This window comes from Bubalus kerabau, chromosome 16 (genome assembly GCF_029407905.1).
Source record: "Bubalus kerabau isolate K-KA32 ecotype Philippines breed swamp buffalo chromosome 16, PCC_UOA_SB_1v2, whole genome shotgun sequence".
In the NCBI taxonomy this organism is placed as follows: Eukaryota; Metazoa; Chordata; class Mammalia; order Artiodactyla; family Bovidae; genus Bubalus; species Bubalus kerabau.
The window spans coordinates 52,286,069-52,309,554 of record NC_073639.1 but is presented as its reverse complement, the minus strand read 5'-3'; the positions used below and the strand labels follow the sequence as shown (position 1 = coordinate 52,309,554).

The 23,486-nt window shown below is 44.2% G+C and overlaps 1 protein-coding gene and 1 non-coding gene across 3 annotated transcripts in view; both read left to right on the top strand.

Annotated features, from left to right (window-relative positions):
- The window catches only part of GLT1D1 (glycosyltransferase 1 domain containing 1), a 116,084-nt gene extending 103,612 nt beyond the window's left edge, over nucleotides 1–12,472 (top strand). The window contains exon 12 of one of the 2 annotated variants that reach the window (XM_055550303.1): nucleotides 12,315–12,472. In XM_055550303.1, the coding sequence (XP_055406278.1) occupies nucleotides 12,315–12,326 (12 nt within the window). In that variant the 3' untranslated portion in view covers nucleotides 12,327–12,472. Of the gene's footprint in view, nucleotides 1–8,823; nucleotides 10,796–12,314 lie in introns of those variants that run through there. The other variant, XM_055550301.1, reaches the window with a different exon arrangement.
- Nucleotides 1,951–2,022, top strand: TRNAC-ACA (transfer RNA cysteine (anticodon ACA)). Its single transcript has one exon. It is a non-coding gene; the product is annotated as a tRNA-Cys (tRNA).
- Nucleotides 12,473–23,486: the final 11,014 nt, after the last annotated feature.

The following is a 23,486-nucleotide window of genomic DNA, read 5'->3' as shown; positions in this document are numbered from 1 at the left end:
ATTTATGAAACAGAAATAGACTCACAGATATAGGAAACAAATTTATGATCACCAAAGGGGAAAGGGGTGGGGTAAACTAGGAGTTTGGGACTAACAGATCCACAGGACTATATATAAAGTAGATAAACAATAAGGTCTTGCTGTATGACACAGGGAACTAGATTCAATATCTTGTAATAAGCCATAATGAAAAAGTATATAAAAAAGAATATGTATATATATGTATAACTGAATCACTTTGCTGTACACCAGATACTAATACAAGATTGTAAACTAACTACACTTCAATTAAAAAATGATAAGCTGGAGGTTTGGGCTTCCCAGGTGGTGGAATGCCAATGCAGGAGAAATAAGACATGCGAGTTGGATTCCTGGGTCAGGAAGATCCCCTGGAGGAGGGCATGGCAACCCACTCCTCTATTCTTGCCTGGAGAATCCCATGGACAGAGGAGCCTCGCAGGCTACAGTCCATGGAGTTGAAAAGAGTCGGACACGACTGAAGCTACTTAGCACACACACAGGCTGGAGGTTTATGCTGAGTAATTCCAATACTATTTGTATGTTCTTATGAGTGGCCCCCACTTTACTTACTGGCAGGAGTCGAGAATATAGCTAATATACACAGACAGTTGGGAGTATTATGTGACCGTGTTTACATACCCATCGTTGTGAAATGTGGCATTTAGCTAGAGCTTAACACTAGACCAATGAATGGTGTTGCACATAAGAAAAATAGACTTTTCTAGATGGATCTTGAAGTGGGATTCTCACTACTGACAGTTTCCAATAAGATCAATCTATTCTGTGGCCTAATAACTTGTGTAAAATAAGGTAGGCACAGTGGTCCATCTTAGGCCAGAATCACCTGGGGAGGGGTGGAGAACTATTAGAACACACACATATATTATGGACCAAATGTTTGTGCCTCCACATACTCACCTCCAAATCCACATGTTGAAATTCTAACCTCTCCTGTGATGGTGTTAGGAGGTGGGGCCTCCAGTAGTCCATTAGGATGTGAAGGTGGGATCCTCATGAATGGAGTTAGAGCCCTAATAAAAAGGACCATACATGGACTTCCCTGGTGGTCCAGTGGTTAAGGATCTGCCTGCCAATGCAGGGGACACAGGTTCAGTCCCTGATCTGGAAAGATTCCACATGCCGAGGGGCAGCTGAGCCCATGCAATGCAACCACTGAGCCCTTGCTGTCTAGAGCCCACAAGCTGCAACTCCTGAAGCCCTTGTGCCTAGAGCCTGTGCTCGGCCACAAGAGAAGCCACCACAAGGAGACGCTGTCACACTGCAGCAAAGAACAGCCCTGCTCAATGCAACTAGAGAAAGCCTGCATGCAGCAGTGAAGACCCATCACAGCTGAAAATTAACCAGTTTTTTAAAAAGGACCCCACAAAGATCTCTGATTCCTTCTGCCACATGAGATTATAATGAGAAAACGGCCATCTATGAATTAAGAAGCAGATCCTTTCAGCCTCCAGAACTGTGTGAAGTAAACCCTCAGCCTGCCCAGCCTCTGATACTCTATTGTTGTTGTTGAGTCATGTCCCATTCTTTGAGACCCCATGAACTGTAGCATGCCAGGCTTCCCTGTCCTTCACTGTATCCCAGAGTTTGCTCAAACTCATGTTCATTGAGTCAATGATGCCATCCAATCATCTCATCCTCTGTTGCCCCCTTCTCCTGCCCTCAGTCTTTCCCAGCAGTGAGTCTTTCCCAGTCTTCCAGTGAGTCAACTCTTTGCATCAGGTGGCCAAAGTATTGGAGCTTCAACTTCACCATCAGTCCCTCCAACGAATATGCAGGGTTCATTTCCTCTAGTTTGGACTGGTTTGATCTCCATGCTGTCCAAGGAACTCTCAAGAGTCTTCTCCAACACCACAGTTCAAAAGCATCAATTCTTTGGCGCTCAGCCTTCTTTATGGTTCTTTGTGGACTTCCCTGGTGGCTCAGATGGTAAAGCATCTGCCTACAATGCGGGAGACCCAGGTTCGATCCCTGGGTTGGGAAGATCCTCTGGAGAAGGACATGGCAACCCACTCCAGTACTCCTGCCTGGATAATCCCATGGACGGAGGAGCGTTGTAGACTACAGTCCATGGGGTCGCAAAGAGTCAGACACGACTGAGCGACTTCACTTCACTTCTCATATCCATACATGACTACTGGAAAAACCATAGCTTTGACTAGATGGACCTAAGTGATGTCTCTGCGCAAAGAGACTAAGACAACACTCCTGGACCCCACCCCCAACCTATCCAATCAGTATCTCATGGCAAAGTTTGAGAACCAGAGGAACAGACAAAACCTTAATTAACTGCAGGATTCCATGCAAGAAAGCCCCGGGGAAAAACCACAGTCTTAATGACAGCACTTCTGTCAGTCTTCAGAAAGCTCCTTGTCAATTTCTCCCATCAGTGAGTTGTATTCAAAGCATCTGCAGAAGCAGCTTTGGGGCTGTTTAATTGAACAGACATCCCCGGGCCTGAAATGCAGAGTTTTTATGTGATTGACTTTTGCTCGTCCAGTAAGAATAAATATGTATCCCTCACAGAAGGTTGTTGGAATGCAATGTTCTTTAAAACCAGCTCATGTTCAGTCTGCTAGCTCTCATGTTCTCTCTGCGTGGGTCATTTGTTTCCCATTGAGGGATTTTCCTTTGCCCCATGGCTTTCAGCTGACATGGTTACGTGAAGGCTCCCAACAGAGGTCTAACTACCCATCCTGTGAAATGGACAGCTTTTCATGTCCTGGATCTGACTGTTGCGTCAGGGCAACAAGGCAGGTCGAAAGGATTCAGTGATTAAAAAAAAAATTAATTGAAATATAGTTGATTTACAATATTACATTAGTCTCAAGTGTACAATGTAGTGATTCATTATTTTTACACATTATATTCTATTTAAAATTACTATAAAATATTGGCTGTATTTCCTGTGCTGTACAATACATCCTTGTAGCTTGTTTATTTTGTAACAGCTTATACCTGTTAATCCCATACCCCTGTCTCACCTCTCCCCACTTACCTCTCCTCTCTGGTAACCACTGGTTTGGTTTCTGTATTTGTGAGTCTGTTTTGTTATATTCATTCCTTCATTTTATTTTTTTAGATTCCACTTGTAACTTACATATAGTATTTATTGTCCTCTCTCTTGACTTATTTCTCAGTGAGAAGTTTTTCCGCCAGTTTTTCCACCACTCAGAAAGGAAGAAAACTCTGAAAATGGTCAACAACTAACTGAATAATTATGAAAGCAAAACTATACTTATTTGCATGATTTTTAAAGAAAAACTTTTGAAACCTATAACCTATGCCAGGATTTGCACACTGCTGGTCCTGGGCTAGATCTAGTCTGCAAACATGTTTTGTTTAGTTTTGCTGTATACTTAAGATTTTGAATTAGCTGTTGATATTTAACATGGAGTGCCTTTACATAAATATTCAGAATTTCAACTTCTCTTGAAGATCATAGGAAATGTGGAGACAAGCAGAGGCCTCTATTCACCAAGGCAACTTGGGTTTGACTCTTCCTTTCCAGGGCCCAGGAGGCAGGCACCTGAGTTTCCAACTCTGATTTTAAGATGTGGGATCCTAATATTTGGTTTCTATTTTCTTTTACTTGTTCTAGTGTTACAGTTCAGTGGCTCAATCATGTCCGACTCTTTGCAACCCCAAGGACTGCAGCATGCCAGGCTTCCCTGTCCATCACCAACTCCTGGAGCTTGCCCAAACTCATGTCCATGGAGTCGGTGATGCCATCCAACCATCTCATCGTCTGTCATCCCCTTCTCCTCCTGCCTCAGTCCTTCCCAGCATCAGGGTCTTTTCCAATGAGTCAGCTCTTCGCATCAGGTGGCCAAAGTGTTGGAGTTTCAGCTTCAGCATCAGACCTTCTAATGAATATTCAGGACTGGTCTCCTTTAGGATGGACTGGTTTGGTCCCTTTGCAGTTCAGGGGACTCTCAAGAGTCTTTTCCAACATTACAGTTCAAAAGCATCAGTTCTTCGGCGCTCAGCTTTCTTTCTACTTCAACTCTCCCATCCATACCTGGCTACTGGAAAAAAACCACAGCTTTGACAAGATGAACCTTTGTTGGCAAAGTAATTTCTCTGCTTTTAATATGCTGTTTAGGTTGGTCATAGCTTTTCTTCCAAGGAGCAAGCGTCTTTTAACTTCATGGCTGCAGTCACCATCTGCAGTGATTTTGGAGCCCCCCAAAAATAAAGTCTCTCACTTTCCATTGTTTCCCCATCTATTTGCCATGAAGTGATGGGGCCGGATGCCATGATCTTAGTTTTTAGAATGTTGAGTTTTAAGCCAACGTTTTCACTCTTCTCTTTCACTTTCATCAAGAGGCTGTTTAGTTCTTGGCTATGCACCCTTTAATGCCTTGTAACTTATTATCATGAGTAATTTTCAAGAATAGATCATTACACGAGTGATGAACACTCCCCTTCCCAACCAGGATTTGGCAGTCAGATGGTGAGTGTTCTGGCGAGTTCTGCAGCTGACAGGTATATAGATGCTGTGGGGCTTTGGTTGGGATGATGATGAGTTGGCATTTGTACTTGTTTCCTGGAATTTTTTGAAAATTTTTATTTATGTATTTTTGGCTGCACTGAGTCTGTGTTGCCATGCTTGGGCTTTCTCTAGCTGTGGCCAGCAAGGTCTACTCTCTAGTTGCGGTGCACGGGCTTCCCATTGGTGATGGCTTCTCTTGTTGCGGAGCACAGGCTCTAGCCATGAGGGCTCAGTAGTTGTGGCGCACGGGCTTAGTTGCTCCACTGCATGTGGGATCCTCCCGCACCGGGGATCGAACCTGTGTCCCCTGCATTGGCAGACAGACTTCTAACCCCTGGACCACCAGGAAAGACCCTGGAAGTTTTGCTACAGCTCTTATAGCATGGTTCTTTGGTCCACAGGATGAGTGTCTGGTTGTGATGCAGGTGGTAGCCAGGCATCTTTGTCGAAGTGGTCTTTTGTCTCCAGGAGGCTATCTCAGGCTTCTTTGTGGGGTGACCTCAGGGGCCCATGATGGCAAGGGTGGGAACTGTAAGCCCTTCTGAAGCTCTGCTTGGAAGTCAGACATTACTTCTGACCTAGTCTGTTAGTAAAAGCAAATTCCAGGACCAGCCTAGATTCAGGAGATGGGGAAATAGACCTCCTCCCCACTCTATGGGAGGAGTGGGCAGGTCCTATTGCAAAGAGCTGTTTATGAAAGGGATGGAAGGGCTGCAGCCACCATCTTGCACAGAGTGAATGACAGAGTGTGTCAACATACTTTTCTTGTTGTCCGCACGAGTGTGTTCAGAATATTGCCTTCGTTGAAATGGGGAGCTGTTTCAGCCCAGAAGAAAAAAATTTCAGGGCCTCAGAGAGTGACTCTCAACATTCCAGAGTGCGATTTTCTTCTTCTTTCTTTTCTTTCAGCCAGCGTCCAGGGTTCTATGCCAGCGGTGAAGACATTTCTCACTCCTCACCCAACTCTCTCTTGCTTTATTTCAGTCTGTGTTTTTTTTTTTTGTTCAGTCTCACATGCAGAGAGGAATAAACAGTGTGCTTTATCACATCCTATTCCTAGAAACTCTATCATTCAGGACTCTGTTGTAAAACGGTCATAGATTCTATAGAAATCATAAGTGGGGCGGGGGGGGGAGGGGGATGAGTTTTAGCCAAAGTCTCTGTATCAGGTAAATCAAAGATACGACCAGCATCTTAAAATAATGTACCAAAGCTATAAGCCTCTAGAATAACTTTAATAAGGATGTTGTTATCCTATGAGATGAGAATAGACATGTTATATTTTTATTATAAAAAGAACACCAATTTACCATTAAGTGTATGCATACTGCTTAAAAATAAAATTCTACTCTATTGTAAATATTGCTATTTATATTGCTAGCTATAAAAATCATCCAACGTTTAATTAACAATAATTTTGAGAGTATGTGGATGTTCCTTGCAAACAGCAAAGCACTGTGTATTAATCTCTGTTGTTTTATTGGAATTTACACAAGTTGGTGAATCATAATAATAATGATAGCTAAGTCTGTGCTAGGCTCTGCCCCGAATTCTGTGTATTAACTCATTAAATCCTCTCAGCATGCTACAAAGCAGGTACTTTTTTTTTAGTTGTTTAGTTGCTAAGCCATGTCCAGCTTTTTAACCATCCCATGGATTGTAGCCCTGCCAGGCTCCTCTGTCCATGGGATTCTCCAGGCAAGAATACTGGAGTGAGTAGTCATTCCATTCTCCAGGGGATCTTCCGGACCCAGGGATCGAACCTCCATCTCCTGCAGTGGCAGGCAGATTCTTTACCACTGAACCCCCTCCCTGGGAAGCCCTAGGTACAGTTATTATTCCTATTTTAAGGATGAAGAAACCGAGTCTCAGGTTACAAAATGCATCCAGCATCACTTCTGTGATTGTTTTTCATTCATTTTTATTGGAGTACAGTTGCTTTGCAATGTGTGTTAGTTTCTACTGTACAGCAAAGGGAACCAGCTGTATGTATACATATATCCCCTCTCTTTTGGATTTCCTTCCCATTTTGGTCACCACAGGGCACTAAGCAAAGTTCCCTATGCTACACAGTATGTTCTTGTTAGTTACCTATTTTAACCACAATATGGTATATATGTCAATCCCAATCTCCCAATTTGTCCTCAACATCTGTGACTCTATTCCTGCTTTGCAGATAAGTTCATCTGTATAATTTTTCTAGATTCCACATACACATTATATCATATGATATTTGTTTTTCTCTTTCTGACTTACTTCACTCTGTATGATAGCCTCTGGGTCCATCCACATGTCTGCAAATGGCACAGTTTTGTTCCTTTTTAGGGCTGAGTAATATTCCATTGTATATTTGTACCACATCTTCTTTTTCCATCTCCTCTCGGACATAAATCACAGCAAGATCTTTTTTTGACCCACCTCCTAGAGTAACAACAACAAAAAAATTAAACAAATGGGACCAAATTAAACTTTAAGACTTTTGCACAGCAAAGGAAACTATGAGGTGAAAAGACAACTGTCTGAATGGGAGAAAATATTTGCAAACAAGTTAACTGGTGGCTCAGATGATAAAGTGTCTGCCTACAATGCGGGAGACCCGAGTTCAATCCCTGGGTCGGGAAGATCTCCTGGAGAAGGAAATGGCAACCCACTCCAGTGTTCTTGCCTGGAAAATCCCATGGATGAAGGAACCTGGTAGGTTACAGTCCATGGGGTCGCAAAGAGTGGGACGCGACTGAGAGACATCACTTTCACTTTCTGTAACTGACAAGGGATTATTCTCCAAAATATACAAATAGCTCTTGCATCTCAGTATCAAAAAAACAACCAACCCAACCAGAAAATGGTACAGTGTGAATTTAAACGCAGGCCTCCTGGCTCATGAGCACTGCTTTGACTTATGTACAAGCATAATAAATAATGTGTGTTCCCTTCTTCTCTCTGAATACTCTTTAGCAATCAAAACAATTCTAATTCTTTCCATTTATGAAGGGTTTTGACTAAACCCTTAACCCTTAAACCCTTTAAACCCTTATTAAAATGTGGCCACTTTGGGATTTCTCTGGCAGTCTTACTTTATTTTGGGCTTCCTTGGTCGCTCAGGTGGTCAAGAATCTGCCTGCAATGCAGAAGGCCTGGGTTCAATCCCTGAGTTGGGAAGATCCCCTGGAGAAGGGAATGGCAACCCACTTTAGTATTCTTGCCTGGAGAATCCCATGGACAGAGGAGCCTGGTGGGCTACAGTCCATGGGGTTGCAAAGAGTCAGACACAACTGAGCAACTAAGTGTGCAGTTGGGGACTTCTCTGGCAGTCCACTGGGTAAGCCTCTGTGCTTCAAATCCAGGGAGTGCAGGTTTGATCCCTGGTCAGGGAACTAAGATCCCACCTGCTCACAGTGAACCCAAAACAAAAAAATTACTTTTAATTCTTAAAAGAGGTGGCCACTTTTTCATTGCATCAGTGTCTACAAAAAGAATGGATAAACATGGAGCAATGTAGACTTCCTCACTCTGAAGCTGAGCACCAGAAGCAAAGTCTAGAACATTGAGGCTGGTTAAATCCCCCTCCCTTATGGAGTCAGGGGCAGGGCAGGGCTTATCTGTCAAGTGCCCACTGCCCCTTGGGAGATGATCAGTGTGGGACTCAGAGAGATTAACTAGTTTACCCGAAGCTGCACAGCTAAGTTACGTGTTCCAAAGAGGATTTGCACCCAGATCTGGGCCAGTAGAAGCCTGACCTTTTCCACTCCGTCAGATGATGTCCATGATTTGAAGACATGCTCTGTGCTCAGAAAAGATGAAGGAATATAATGAAAAAAACAAAAACAAAATGGGGCAGAGGTACTATTGTCTACAATATAGGAGGTCAGATCCTGGAGTTAAGACCTGACTTCATCTCCCAGCTGAGTACAAAGGAGGGAAGAAATTGTGGATCTAAGAGTCACTGTAAGAACCTGGTTACTGTAGGAAACAGCAAATTTGGGCAATCTAGAAAAGAAAGATGGAGGAAGCATAATTGATGGCTCCAGTATTCTTCCATGATGCTCACCCTTGCACGCGCACGCGTATGTGTGTGTGGTTTGTGTATGTAATTTCTTATTCAGTCCCAATGTTTGCACTAACTTGCATTCCTCTGAAGGGCTATTTTTTTTTTTTTTTTTTTTTCAGAATAAGGGAGGTGGGCAAAAGAGGGACCAGGAGCAAAGGCCGACCTGGGCTTTCAGATGTGTTTGCATCCCCCATTTTACCAATTACTTACCTCTCTTTCTCCTCCACCTCCTTCTTTGCAGGAGTTTGTTCAGCTGGCAAAGAGACTGGTGAGCGATCCAGCATTAGAAAAAAAAATCGTGGCCAACGGAAGGGAGTATGTGAGAAAGTATCATTCGTGGCAGGAGGAGAGACAGACCTACAGGCAGCTGGTCAGGACACTGGAGAGAAGCACTGAGGACTAAGAGTACCTGCCTGGTGTTGTGAGACACTCAGTCGTGGGCGGATAGCCTTGGACAGAGCTCTGGGCAAGGGGCCAGGCCAGTACAAACCAAGCCCAGTTCATTGGAATCGTAGACCTATCAGTCATAAGACGATTCATCCAAAAACCTCTCTGTGCTTCCAATTAACATCCCAGATGTGCTTCTGGATCATACCTCCTGGAGATGCAGTCCTCACTGGGGTGGGGGCGGGGTCACTGGTTTTAAGGGGAGTCAGGGAGAGAGTTGGATTAGCTGCTTTAGGACGTTCCTAGGACTTAGTAGCTTAGCAGCAGCAGGGCCAACAAGGACTTATTTTGTAAGCCCTCACAGGGTAGACAGCTCTCTCCTGTCTTCTGATGATCACTGCCTTCTCAAGGAGCAAAAGCAAACATCAGATATGTCAGCTGAGAGGGGTTCTGGCAGCGATTTTTAACATGGTACAGACCCTGCAGCAAATCTAGGGCTGACAGATGTCTGGCTGCACCCCCAGGCTCTGCAGGTTTGCATCTTTGAACACCAGAAGCAGGGCTCTGTGTAATCAGTCATGTAAGATAGCCCAGACCTCTTTAGGTAAGCAGGCAGCACCACCCCCACTCCCCCATCCTGTAGGCTCCACCTACCTCCAGTCGAATTGGGTTTGAAAATCAGTTGGCACTAAGGCCGCATCAACCCATGGCCTGGAAGACACTGGAACTGACTCTGGGTTCAGCATCAGGGACTCAGCCTCAGCGACCCAGCAGTGAGTGGAGATCAGGTCACCAGCCTCCAGCCCATCTCAGGACTGGCACGTGGGTCCCGGTGACCTTATCCAACATGGGGTGAGTTTAACCAAGTGTCCCCATCACTGTAAGGACACCCTGACCACACCAGTGGGGCATCCCCCAAACCCTGTGCTTGTTTTCCTTGGTGGCAGCGTTTGCCTCTGTTGGATCCTGAAACCCCCACTTTCCAGTGGACATTCCATGATGACTGGGCGTGACATGCTCTGTTTCTTGTGTAAAGTTGGAAGCCACAGGATCCAAAGGAGGAGATGAAGCCAGCTCTGAGTCCATCCGAGGAAGTGTTTCCTTAGAGTTTGTTCTGATGCCCTCAGACCCTGGAGGGGGCAGAAAGACCCACACTGTCTTTGCTTCAAACTTCACAACATCTTGGGCTTTTTTCTTTCCAACCATCCTGTCTTTATAAACAGCCAGAGCTAAAAGAGGAAGGCTCTGACTGAACACCTTAAACTCTGGTGCTGATGACGTGGAGATGAGAACAGCGAATTTATAGATTCTGTCCCGTGTCATTTCCAGTTTAATCCTACACCTCCATCTCACAACAGAGTACCTTCCCAAAGGCAGTTATCTGGTAAACCTGCTCCTCATGCCCAGGATTCTCTAACAATACCCATCACCATCCTCTTCCTTTTTTTTTTTTTTTTTTTTTTGGTGGCATCTGAGGGTCTTGAGAGTTGGGGCTCCCCTATGGCCATAGAAAAGAGAGGAAGGGAGAAACAGAGTCCAAACCCCTAGTGGACAAATCCATCTGAGTCTGGAATCAGTGATGCCAACCTAAGACAAGGCCAAGTGTTGTCCTGGGTACTGACCAGTGATGCTGCTGCTGATAAAATACTGGTCATTGGGAGTCTCTGCTCTCATCCTGGTTGAATGATATTGTATGTGCTTGGCTCCACTGAATCTCAGCATAGTTCATCCATATCTTTATAGAAACATACACACATGCCTCATGCCCTTTGGGGAAGGGCATGTTTTTAAATGAATAAAGTGTCACCGTCCGCTGTACAGCAAGAGCCCCTGTGTGTTCCTTTTGTGAGCCTGATTCAACAAGAACCAGACCCACCCCACCTTCCAGTTCCTGCACTTTAAAAGCAGATATTAGTACACTGACACAACTCATTAAGAAGGGTTTAAAATACAATTGCTATTTTAATACCAAAGTATAGACGTAAAAAGAATGCTTTTCTGTAAATGTTCTAGATGCTCTCAGTTTCATACTCCGTTAACTTTATGTTTAAACATTTTGCGTATAGTTTCCAATTTGCTGATGTACAGGTTTGGATGACTCAACGAGTCAATTTCCAGATAGAACTAAGATACTATAACCTTCACATGCGGAGGGAAATTGCATTTAATGCAGCATGGTGTTCTCTAGCAAAGAGGCACTGCTCGTACCTGACTTGCAATTGGTGTGATGGGCTGGCTGGCGCTCACCACTTCTGCCAGAAGAGCCCTCCGCACCCCTTCCCCACACTTTGGCAATGAAGTTAAATAGGATAGCTTTGTTTTGATCTGAAAGGTTCATCAGGTATCTTCAGGTTTCCAAAGGCATACTGTGCAGGCTCTCCACGCAGATGGGAATGGGTAGTCCACATGGTGCCTTGGGTGCCCCACAGACTGGAATGCCCCACTAGCTAGTTTCCGTTCTGATGGCTTCCCTCACTGTGGCTCAGATGCTAAAGAGTCCACCTACAATGCAGGAGACCCAGGTTTGATCCCTGGGTCGGGAAGATCCCCTGAGAAGGCAATAGCTACTCACTCCTGTATTCTTGCCTGGAGAATGCCATGGACAGAGGAGCACGACAGAGCGACTAACACACTCACACACACTATCAGTTAGGGATGGGATTTGGAAATCCTTTGTACTCTCAGCCGCCACGTGGCTTCAAGTGTTCATTGCATTTCTGTGTCATCTTCAGTAACAATACTTGGCATAGCTGCATAAACTCTTCCCTAGAAGCTTCCTGGTGCTTGACCTTGCAGTTCGTTAATTGCAGCCCATTAGGAGATAGGGAGAGCCAGCTCTTGTCTTCTTTCTTCTCCCACCTCTCTCTCCTCCCTCGTGCATCTCCCCATACCCCACCCTCCCACCTCCCTTCCCCTTTCTGACCCAGTCTCCTCTTGGAGAGTTAGGAGTCTGATGTGGGAGTGACACATAGGAAGTCCTCCCCAGCCAAAGCCAGCCCTCACCAGGGAGGTCAGGTAGTAAAAGCAGCAGTTCCCTAACCTCAGCTTTTATTTTTATTTAATTTTTAAAAATAATTTCATTTATTTATTTAGTTTTGGCTGTTGCTGCATGGGCTTTTCTCTAGTTGCAGAGTATGGGCTACTCTAGTTGCCGTGTGTGGGCTTCTCATTGTGATGGCTTCTCTTATTGTGGAGCACAGACTCTAGGGCGTGCGGGCCTCAGTAGCTGTGGCTCCCAGGCTCTATAGCACAGACTCAATTGTTGCAGTGCGTGGGCTTAGTTGCCCCGCAGCATGTGGAATCTTTCCGGGGCAGGGATTGAACCGGTGTCCCCTGCATTGGCAGGCAAATTCTTAACCACTGGACCACCAGAGAAGTCCCCACTGTCACTTTGAAAACTCCTGATGCTTGGGCTGCCTCTCAGACTGATTACATCAGAGTCTTGGAGGTGGAGGCACCCAGGCCCGAAGTTTCCCTGATCCAATGTGCAGCCACAAGGGACAAGGACTGACTGAAACATCTACTTGAATATGGACCAGAATTTCAGGGAAAACAAGGACCATTGAAGTAAAGGTTGGTTGTGACTTTGTATTAAAAACTGAATCCCAACATTAAGAACATAGAGTACATTCATCTAATGTTTACTAAGATGTATTTCTGCAGATAGAATTGAAACTCTTAGCGCAGTGCCAAGAAATATTTCACACAAACAATAAGCAAAACCCATCCACTGGGACTTCATCAATATTCCTCAGAGCTTCTTTTCTTCCTTTGATGTTGTGGTTTTCTTCCGCAGTGTCTGCCCTATCATCATCCTTAAGTCACTCATTACCTGGTTCCATCCTGCCAGAGCCTCCTTTGCCTGGGTTTTAGGTAATTTTCTAGCATCTGTTTCATCCATTTCAGGAAAATCCTGCATCTTCTGCAAGGTTTGCTATTTCACTTTTTAGCTGACTTACATCGTGTTGACATTTAAACATGTAGAATGTGGAACCATCATTAAGAGGGGCCAACTCTATCCTGGGTATGGGGAGTGGAAGGGTATTATTTAGAATTAACATTTGGGTATGACTGACAGAAAATCCAAAATAATAGTGGCTTAAGCAGAAGAGAAATATAATTTTATCTATCAAGTAAAGAGAGTAATTCAGCTCAGATTGTGCTTCCCAGGGTCAGGGACCCTCCATCCTCAGCAGGTGTTCCTCTCTACCCACCCCCCATGGTGTAAGGTGGCTGCCCAAGCACTGCCATCATGCCTGAATTCCAGGCTGCAGGAAGATGGAAAGTGGGAGCAAAGATTTATCTCTTCCCTTTCAGGAAAATTCCTGTTTCCAGTTACATACTGTGCCCACATCCCATTGTAAGGGAAGCTTAGGATTGCAGGCTTTTCTCCCAGCAGCCATGTGCCCAGTTAAAAACCAAATGTCTATTATTGAGACTTCCCTGGTGGTCCAATGACTAAGACTCTGTGCTCCTGATATAGGGGGTTCAGATTTGATCCCTGGTTTGGGAACTAGATCCCACATGCCACAAAGAGTTCACATGCTGCAACTAAGACCCACAGCAGCCAAATAAATAAATAAAGTAAACAAAACAAAACAAAACAAAAAAAAAAAACAAACAATGATCTACAATCAAAACAGAAGGGGATGAACAACCAGAGCAGACTATCCTAGAGCTATGGGACAGTTTCAAAAAGTGTAATATGCATAATGAGAATGCCAGAAGGAAAAGAGAGAAAGAAACAGAAGAAATATTTGAAACAATAACTCCGATAGTTCTCCAAGATCAAGGTCAGACACCAAACCACAGATTCAGCAAACTCAGAAATCATCAAGAAAGGTAAATGCCAGAAAAATATACATGTAAGCTTAACACATTCAAACTACAGAAAATCAAAAATAAAGAAAAAAATACCTTGAAAGAAGTCACAGGGGGAAAAAACCCCCACTTTCGTAGAGAGGAAAAAATTTACAGGAATTACATCTGACTTCTATGGAACCATGCAAACAAGATGAGAGTGGAGTGAAATATTTAAAGTTTTTTTAAAAAGAAAGAGAGACTTCCCTGGTGGTCCAGTGGTTTAGAATCCACCTTCCATCTAGAAAGATGGTACTGATTAACCTATTTGAAGGGCAGCAAATGGGCATCCCAAGTGACGCAAGTGATAAAGAACCCACCTGCCAATGCAGGAGACATAAGAGATGCGGGTTTGATCCCTGGCTTGGGAAGATCCCCTGGAGGAGGGCACAGCAACCCACTCCAGTATTCTTGCCTAGAGAATCCCATGGACAGAGGAGCCTGGCAGGCTGCAGTCCATGGGGTCACAAAGAGTCGGACACAACTGAATTGACTTAGCACAACAGAGATGCAGACATAGAGAACAGACCTATGGACTGGAGTTTGGGGGAGGAAGGAGAGGGTGGGACAGAAGGAGAGACTAACATGGAAACACATACACTACCATATTTAAAATAGATCGCCAGTGGGAATTTGCTGTATGACTCAGGGAGCTCAACCCAGTGCTCTGTGACAACTTAGAGGGGTGGGATGGGTGGGAACTGGGACGGAAGTTTACGAGTGAGGGGTCAACCTATGGCTGATTCATGCTGTGTATGGCAGAAACCAACACAATATTGTAAAGCAATTATCCTTCAATTAAAAATTAAAAAAAAAAAATCCATCCTCCAGTGCAGGGGCACAAGTTCAATCCCTGGTGGAGGAACAAAGATCCCACATGCCAGGGGGCAAAAGCTCATGTGCTGCAACTGCTGAGCCTGTGCACCATATTTACAGAGAAACCCACAGGCTGCAATGAAAGATACTGCATTTTGCAGTGAAGATCCTGAGTGCCGTAACTAAGACTCGACACAACCAAATAAATAAATATTAAACAATAAATAAATACAGAGAAGGGAAAATGCCGATTTGGAACAGCTTGCAGTACAGTAGCCACTGTGAAAAACTGAATTTAAATTCTATAGTGGTTACAGCTGTATGATCTCTTACTAATCACTGCTGCTGCTGCTAAGTTGCTTCAGTCGTGTCTGACTCTGTGACCCCATGGATGGCAGCCGACCAGGCTCCCCCGTCCCTGGGATTCTCTAGGCAAGAACACTGGAGTGGGTTGCCATTTCCTTCTCCAATGTGTGAAAGTGAAAAGTGAAAGTGAAGTCGCTCACTCGTGTCCAACTCGTAGCGACCCCAGGCCAAGAAAAGTGTTTCCCATAAGGTTTTGATTAAGGCTTGAAGACCATCCCAACATAGTTCACCTTTTCTTCCCAAGATCTCATTTGTATACAAACCCTCAGCTGGAGCCATGTATCAATTATTACCTCAAACCCTGAGTACAAGGGTTTCCAGCTGAATCTCCTACAATGTTTCTTTGTGTGAGGTGAGACACAGTCCTGGAAGACATAATAAAATGAAATGTATTGACTCTATATGTAATCCCAGTCTTTCCACTGGTTGTTCTCCTGGTTCCCCTAAATGAGTAAGCATGGCAATGCTCATGTCGGAAGGTCTTGGGAAATAGAAATAGTTTCTCAAATGATCCATGAGTCAGTTTGACTGAGACAAAACAAAAATTTGGACTAAAAAATAAGATCATGCAGTATTTGTCTTTCTCTGACTTATTTTGCTTAGCCTAATGCCGTCCAAGTCTATCCAGGTTGTTGTCAATGGCGACATTTCACTCTTTTACAGAGTAGCAGTCCATTGCATATATGTATCACATCTTTATCCATTTGTCTGTAGATGGACACTCAGGTGGTTTCCATATCTTTGGTCAGTCTTTCTTTCCTTTTTAAAATAGAAAAAAAATTATTTTTTGGCCATGTCACTCATGGCATGTGGGATCTTAGTTACAGAACCAGGAACCAAAACCATATCCTCTGCACTGGAAGCATGGAATCTTAACCACTGGGCTGCCAGGAGAATCCCCTAAGCCAGTATTTCTTATAGCAGTTGACACAGACACTGCTTTCGGGGATGGATACCATAATGAACACTCCTTATCCTTATGAGAGGGGTCACTTCTTAGTGGGCTCAACCATTCACACAGACATGGATGGATGATTACAAGCAGTCACTGAGCAGGCAGCCAACGCTCAGGAAGGGATCAGATCAAAGGCTGTGAGAATATGACCCATGAGGCAGTTATGCCTCCAAGGTTATGAAAACCCCAGCCAAGGCACTACAGGTCATTCCCAAGAGAACTGTTTTAGACTGTAAAGGAACTTCTGCTAAAAATGATTACAAAAAAAAGTCTATCAGGGGGAGGGTGTCAATTTAAAAAAATAAAAATGACTTCATCTTTATCTGTGGCCACAATCTATTTTAAAGAGATTATTTTACAATCTACTTCTTTCTTCAGACTCATTACTAGTCCTTAAAAATCCAGGCTGAAAGAAATATCTTCCCTCCAAATTACACAATTCTGCTAAATTACAAAATCTTTCTTCTTAGAAAAAAAAAAAAAATAACTTCATGATGCCATTCTCAGTAGAGGCCTTCGAACTCTTTCTACAATCTTTAGAAAGCCCCAGCTATTAGGAGAGTCATGCTTCATTTAAAGTGGATTTTCTTCTTTAGCATCTAATATAAAAATATGCTAAGTATTTCCTCCAAATCAGAAAGGTTAATAACCAGGCATTTGCAAGAAGTCAGAGCATGAGGAGCCAAGTAATACTAGGAGACTAGCTTTCTGACTTGGTATTTGGTGCAAATTCCCCCATTTTAGAAACAGCTGGAAAAGCAACTCACAGAGTCTAAAGATCTTGTAGATTTCTGCTTGCTAAGAAGGGTTTCCTCTCTGTGTTACAGAGTCTAGGCTCTGTATGGCTCTCTGTACAGCAGGTCAATGTATCAAGAGAGGAGATGTTGGGGCAAAAGTTAGCGACTTCATTTAAAAAACCAGCAGATTGAGAAGATGGTGGACAAGTGTCCCAAAGAACCATCTTCCTGAAGTTAGAATTCAGACTTTTTTGATACTAGAAGGGGAGAGGGTGTGGCTGGTTGTTGCAAACTTCTTGGTGCAGGAATCCTTTGTTCTTGCAGCTGTCCATGTAGGTCAGGTCATTATGTTCCTATAAAAGTCTAACAAGATAAATATTATTCTCTGTTCTGAAATATTTTATCTCTGTATGGATAGAAAAGTTTTACACCTTTAAAGGTCAGAGCCTTGAGAAGGGCCCTCCTGTATATTTCAGGCTCTAGGGAACATTCTTTTACAAAAGGTGCAGGGCCAGCACGACTCAGCCAAGGCAAAAGAGCACAAGAGTTAGAGCTAAAGGAATAGATCCAACATGGAGTCAGATTTGCTCTTCTCTGTTTCATTGTTCCTTTCCTATCCTATCTCTCCCAGTGTCTAATTTAGACACGATCCGGTATCTAAATGAGTTTAGAGGCTCAGCGGGCATATAAAAAATGATAATATACAAGGTGATTGAAAAAAACATCTGTGTTTATGACTTAAAATGGTGTCATTACTCCAATTTTGTCAGTAATCACAAACATTAATTGGACACTGTGTGCCGGGCAGGGTGCTAATGCTGACGACCTTGAACTTTACCAGAGCTCTGTGTTCCTGGAAAACAGCAAAGGTTAAGAAATGCACTCCCCACATTTATGTTCAGGGAAATGGTTTACTGTAAAGGACTTCCCTTCCCTACATGGCTTACATGAACTCACAGATTGCCTACTTCCGCCACTTCCCATGCACTTCTCCTTCCTCAGGTTCTGGTCCAGCCTTAGTCAGAGGCAGCAGAGAGCTCATCCATCACAGCCCCCCACCTTCACCCCCAACAGCCTAGTCTCAGGACACAGACATCTCCCACACATCCCACTTCCCCATACCAGGCTCTTTCTAAGCCTTGTTTCCTCTTCCTAGATTTAATAGAAAATACACTTTGCAAAATGCTTGCAAAGATTTGCTTACAAATCTTATTGTCAGAGAGTCCTCTCTATTGCAAAAAATCCTCACAAATCCACTCCAATAAAATCTCTCTTTGCTAACTCAGGATTTGCTTCTTTTTTGACTGTGCCTTATCTGCAGTGTCTCGATCCTCACACCAACCCCATTAATTAACAGATGAGGAAACCGAGGCTCTGAAACTGGTCCTGAGTCACAGGGGTGGAAAGAGATAAAGCCAGAAAACAGACTCGGGGCTGCTTAGACTGTTTTCTCATCTCTCTCATTCCCTGCACCCCCGCCCCCCCCATTCTCTCTCTCTCTGTCTCATATTCTCTCTCTCATTCTCTCCTTGTCTCTCTCTCTCCAACCCTACATGTGATTGTCTCCTTATCCCACGCACTTAGTTGTCAGCTAGACTCTAAGGAATTTAGTTTGCACATGAACTAGATAACTGTTCAACCCAAGTCAAAGGGAATTGAAAAGGATCAGAGTATGTGACACCCAAATATGCCTCTTGGTCATACAGATTATTTTGAACTGAAGTCGGTGCCAAGATGAGTGACTGAAAGTGGCACAGTTGTGTCCAACTCTGTAACCCCATCAGCTACAGCCTGCCAGGCTCCTTGGTCCATGGGATTTTTCCAGGCAAGAATACTGGAATGGGTTGCCATTTCCTTCTCCAGGGGATCTTTCCAACCCAGGAAACAAAACCAGGTCTCCTATTTTGCAGGCAGTTTCTTTACCATCCAAGCCATCAGACAAACAAATTTTACGAAATAACATTCATCTTCCATTAGTTTCCCTATCTGTTTATCTTCCCACAACTAATTGCCCCTAGAATCTCAAATCCCCTTTCCATTTGAGGCAGGAGGTAGATGCCTGCCTGCCATTCCAGGGTAAAGCAATTGGAGATTCAATCCTTGTAGACTGAAACTCCAAGACAAGAATACCAGAACAATTAAGAGAAGGCTAGACCCTGCCCAGATCACATGTTTCTCATTCTTGAAGTCATGAGACCTCCCTGACCACACGTATGCAGAAAGTCTCTTTGGAGGTCAAAGGGGAGTGACGCTAACTAATGCCAGGCTACCCATAGGCCTTTGCAGTAGAATCCATCTTGGCTAAGAGATGCATGCACACACATGGGAGGATCTGGAGAGGTACCAAAAATGGACTGTGAATCAGGCAAATCAAAATGATTGGCCAAAGGAAACTAGAAGAAATGCCCTGTATAAGTGATTTAAACATGAAATGGCACCCCACTCCAGTACTCTTGCCTGGAAAATCCCATGGATGGAGGAGCCTGGTAGCCTGCAGTCCATGGGGTCACTGAGAGTCGGACATGACTGAGCGACTTCACTTTCACTTCTCACTTTCATGCACTGGAGAAGGAAATGGCAACCCACTCCAGTGTGTTCTTGCCTGGAGAATCCCAGGGACGGGGGAGCCTGGTGGGCTGCCAGACGTCTATGGGGTTGCACAGAGTCAGACACGACTGAAGCGACTTAGCAGCAGCAGCAGCAGCAGCAGGGACTCTCCCTCTGAGTCTAACACATCCTATACTCTTTTTCTCTTAATGAATACTTTACTTGCTTCTCTACTTTCCGTCCTTGTAGAAATTCTCTGCAGAGCTGAAAGGCCAGGGCCCTTGTCACTGACCACTGGTCTAGTGGCTAGGATCTGGTGCTCTCGCTGTGTGACCTGGCCTCAGTCTCTGGCTGGGAACCTGAGCCCTGCTTCAAGCCACTGCAGGCTGAGGCTACCAGAGATCACTTTGTCTTTTCACGGCTCCAAATATATGTTGCCCTTTGTAGAAATTGTATGTAAGTCTCTGCCTCTGTAGGATTTTCAGTTCTGTGAGCCTTCATATGGATGTGAATAAACTTGTTCCTCCTATTCACCCATCTTTTGTTAGATATGCAGGATTCCGGCCACTGAACCAACAGGGTAGAGGAAAGAGATGTTTTCCCTCATGTAAGTTTTAATATCAATATGTTTATTTTGAATGAATTACATAGTTAGGAGTATTGTTCTTTGTTGATCAGTAGAACAGAGATACAATTTTGATCAATAGGTCTTAAAAATGTGTGAAAGCATGCTAAGTTCCTCAGTCGTGTCTGACTCTTTGCAACCCTATGGACTGTTGCCTGTCAGGCTACTCTGTCCTTAGGATTCTCTAGGCAAGAATACTGGAGTGGGTTGCCATGCCCTACTCCAGGGGATCTTCCGGACCCAGGGATCGAACCCACGTCTCTTATGTCTCCTGCATTGGCAGGCAGGTTCTTTACCACTAATGCCATCTGGGAAGCCCAGGTCTTAAATATAATAAGACTTTTTTGTTTTTAAGAATGTTTTTAGCAGCCTGAAAACAACTACGATATTGCCTTTATTCATAATTTTTTCCTATTTTCTGGTGGCAGAATACTACACCAATATATTAACTAAGCCTATATCCTTTGCATGCACCCATACAGGTACACACTTACATTAATTCTTTGTGAAAACTGGACCATTTTGAGCTTATTGCATATGGGACTGGAGGTAGGCATTGTCAGACCAGATTCAGATACAAAAGAGTCAAATTCTTGGCGTGAGTTGCTAAGAAGACTTTGGAATTTCCAGAGAGAGAAAACAAGAGTCTTGAAAACCAAGGCTTTTGAATTGCAAAGCAGAGGTTTTTGACAGAGACAGAAAGGTTCTGTTGGTTCAAAACAGAAGGTCTAGATAGTTATCAGAGGCAAAGTCCTGAAGGACTCAAGGCATAATGTCTGTGCTTTAATGATCAGATTGGGAAGAAAACAGATGAGGACTCGGGTCACCTGGGCCTTGAAAATTTGAGGTATAGCAAGGCAACAAATCAGCTGCCATTCAAAAACCCTGACTCACTGTTGCCAGGTGGAGGGGGTACATTGTGCCTTGAGGACCACACAGGAAGCACCAGAGTCCATCAGGAGGCAGAGAGAGCTGGTGAAGGGGATATGTGCATTAAGCCCACATTTTGGCCAGTCATGAGGAGCAGAAGCCTCCATTGATTTTTTTTTTTTAATTGGACAATAGTCTTTTTTTTTCATATGTATTTTAGTTATTTATTTGGCTGCTGTGGGTCTTAATTGCAGCGCATGGTATCTGGACCACCACCAGCAGTGGACCACCAAGGAAGCCCTGGAGCACAGTTAATTTACAATGTGGTGTTAGTTTCAGATGTACAGCAAAGTGATTCAGTGCTACATGTATATATTCTTTTTCAGATTCATTTCCCTTACAGGTTTTTACAAAATATTGAGTGCAGTTCCCTGGGCTATACAGTGGGTCCTTGTTGGTTATCTATTTTATATTTAGTAGTGTGTTTATGTTCATCCCAAGCTCCCAATTTATCCCTCCCTACTCTCTATTAACGATTTCAGTGCTTTTCTAGGTACGAGAAGATGTAAAAAACTGGGCTTAGAAAATGTTCTCCTGAAAAGGTCTAATTATCTGAAGGCATGTTCTGCCAGTATCTTCTAGAGCACAGAGGGCCTCTTTCCTGACTTGTGCTCTGAATTCCTTTCAGGGTGTGTTGAAGATCGGTGGCTGCAGTGACCAGTCACTTTGTCTTTGTCGAATCAGAGGGTGAGTGACAGCTTTCAGCCATCAGACCTAGGACTTGGAACTCAGGAATACTTCCAATTCAGTGTCTATTCTCCAAACTAAGGCAGTCCTATGCCCCATTTTGACAGGAAGTTATTACAGTTATAGTTGCCTTGTTGTGTTGTGAAGTCGCTCAGTCGTGTCCGACTCTTTGCGACCCCATGGACTGTAGCCTACCAGACTCCTCCCTCCATAGGATTCTCCAGGCAAGAGTATTGGAGTGGGTTGCCATTTCCTTCTCCAGGGGATCTTCCCAACCCAGAAATCAGACCCGGGTCTCCTGCATTCTGGGCAGACGCTTTAACCTCTGAGCCACCAATCGTTGCCTAGTTCCCTAAATTAAAACTGAGCAGGTCTCTGTGGGGCTCCGGAGTACAGATCTGTTCTGTGTTCTGCATTTCTTATCCGTAGGATATAAGCTTCTTTCAGCCTCCTTGACCTTCCCTGAGTTCCAAAGGGTGGATTCAAACAATTGCTAATCAGGGAAGGGAGGGGATACAGAAACAGAGGAGGAACAATCAAATGGTGGTACAGCCTTGAGACAGCGTCCTGGTTCCTAGTCAAAAAATATGCATAACAGGGGCCCCCACCCAGGTGGAGGATGGTAACTTCAGGCTGAGCACAAGATTCCTGGAGCACAGCTCTGCTGCCTCACCACCAACCAATCAAAGTCACAAACTCTGCAGCCCTCACCCCAAATGTTGCCTTCTGTTTCTGGGGACCAGTGATGACCATCCTGTTAGGTCTCCTGTTTGGCCCCTGTCTATTTCATCTCTGAGAGGAGCCAGCAGTTTCAAACTAAATCACTGTTATTACAAGGGTGAATGCTGGTTTCAGACAAAAAATACCTTGACTTAGATCAGGTAGAGAGAGACTTCTGCTCTGCTAGGCAGGCCTACACCCATGCACAGCAGGAAGAAGTTACAGAATAAAAGAGACCTCTACCTCAATTCCCAAGAAGTATCTTGAGTATGAAGTCTCTTAGTGGGGAGTTGTTAGAGGAAGGACACTGACTGAAACCGTCCACCCTGGGCGGCCACCATAGTAACCATTTGCATGAGTTGTTTTATGACAGGAGGTCCTGGTAAGGAACACCGAACTAATAAGCCACCAACTGGAAGTTTCGGAAAGGTCAAAAGGAGACACCACATGTCCAACCACCTCCCAGAATCCTCTCTGGCATCATCTTGGCTGAACAAGGCGTGGACCACCATGAAGGACTCTGAGTCAGAATGATTGGCTAAAGACAACCTGGAAACTAATTCCATCACCATAAAACCAGAGACTGCAAGCCACAGAGCTGTACTCCTGGGTTCCCTTACCCTACTGCTCTCCACCCGGGTGCCCTTTCCCAATAAAATCTCTTGCTTTGTCAGCACATGTGTCTCCTTGTACAATTCATTTCTGAGTGTTAGACAAGAGTCCAGTTTCAGGCCCTGGAAGGTGGTCCCCCTTCCTGCAACATTTCATATTTAGTAGTGTATATATGTTCATCCCAAGCTCCCAATTTGTCTCTCCCTACTCTCTATTAATGATTTTGGTGCTTTTCTAAGTATGAGAAGATGTAAAAAATTGGACTTATAAAATCTTCTCCTGAAAAGGTCTAATTATCTGAAGGCTTGTTCTGCTAATATCTTCCAGAGCACAGAGGGCCTCCTTCCTGACTTGTGCTCTGAATTCCTTTCGGGGTGTGTTGAAGATCAGCGGCCAGTGACTTTGTCTTTGTAGAATCAGAGGGTGAATGACAGCTTTCAGCCATCAGAGTAAAGTCAGGTCCCTGCTTGGGCCCGCCTGTGCAGGTAATGAGAAAGAATTCCCGAGGTGTCACCTCATATCTTTTTTTTTTTTGAGTCTTTTTAAAAAATTATTCATTTCTTTTTGGATGTGCTGGGTCTCCACTGTTGCGCGTGGCCTTTCTCTAGTTGAGGCCAGTGGGGCTACTCCCTACTTGCAGGGCTTCGGTTTCTCACTACGAT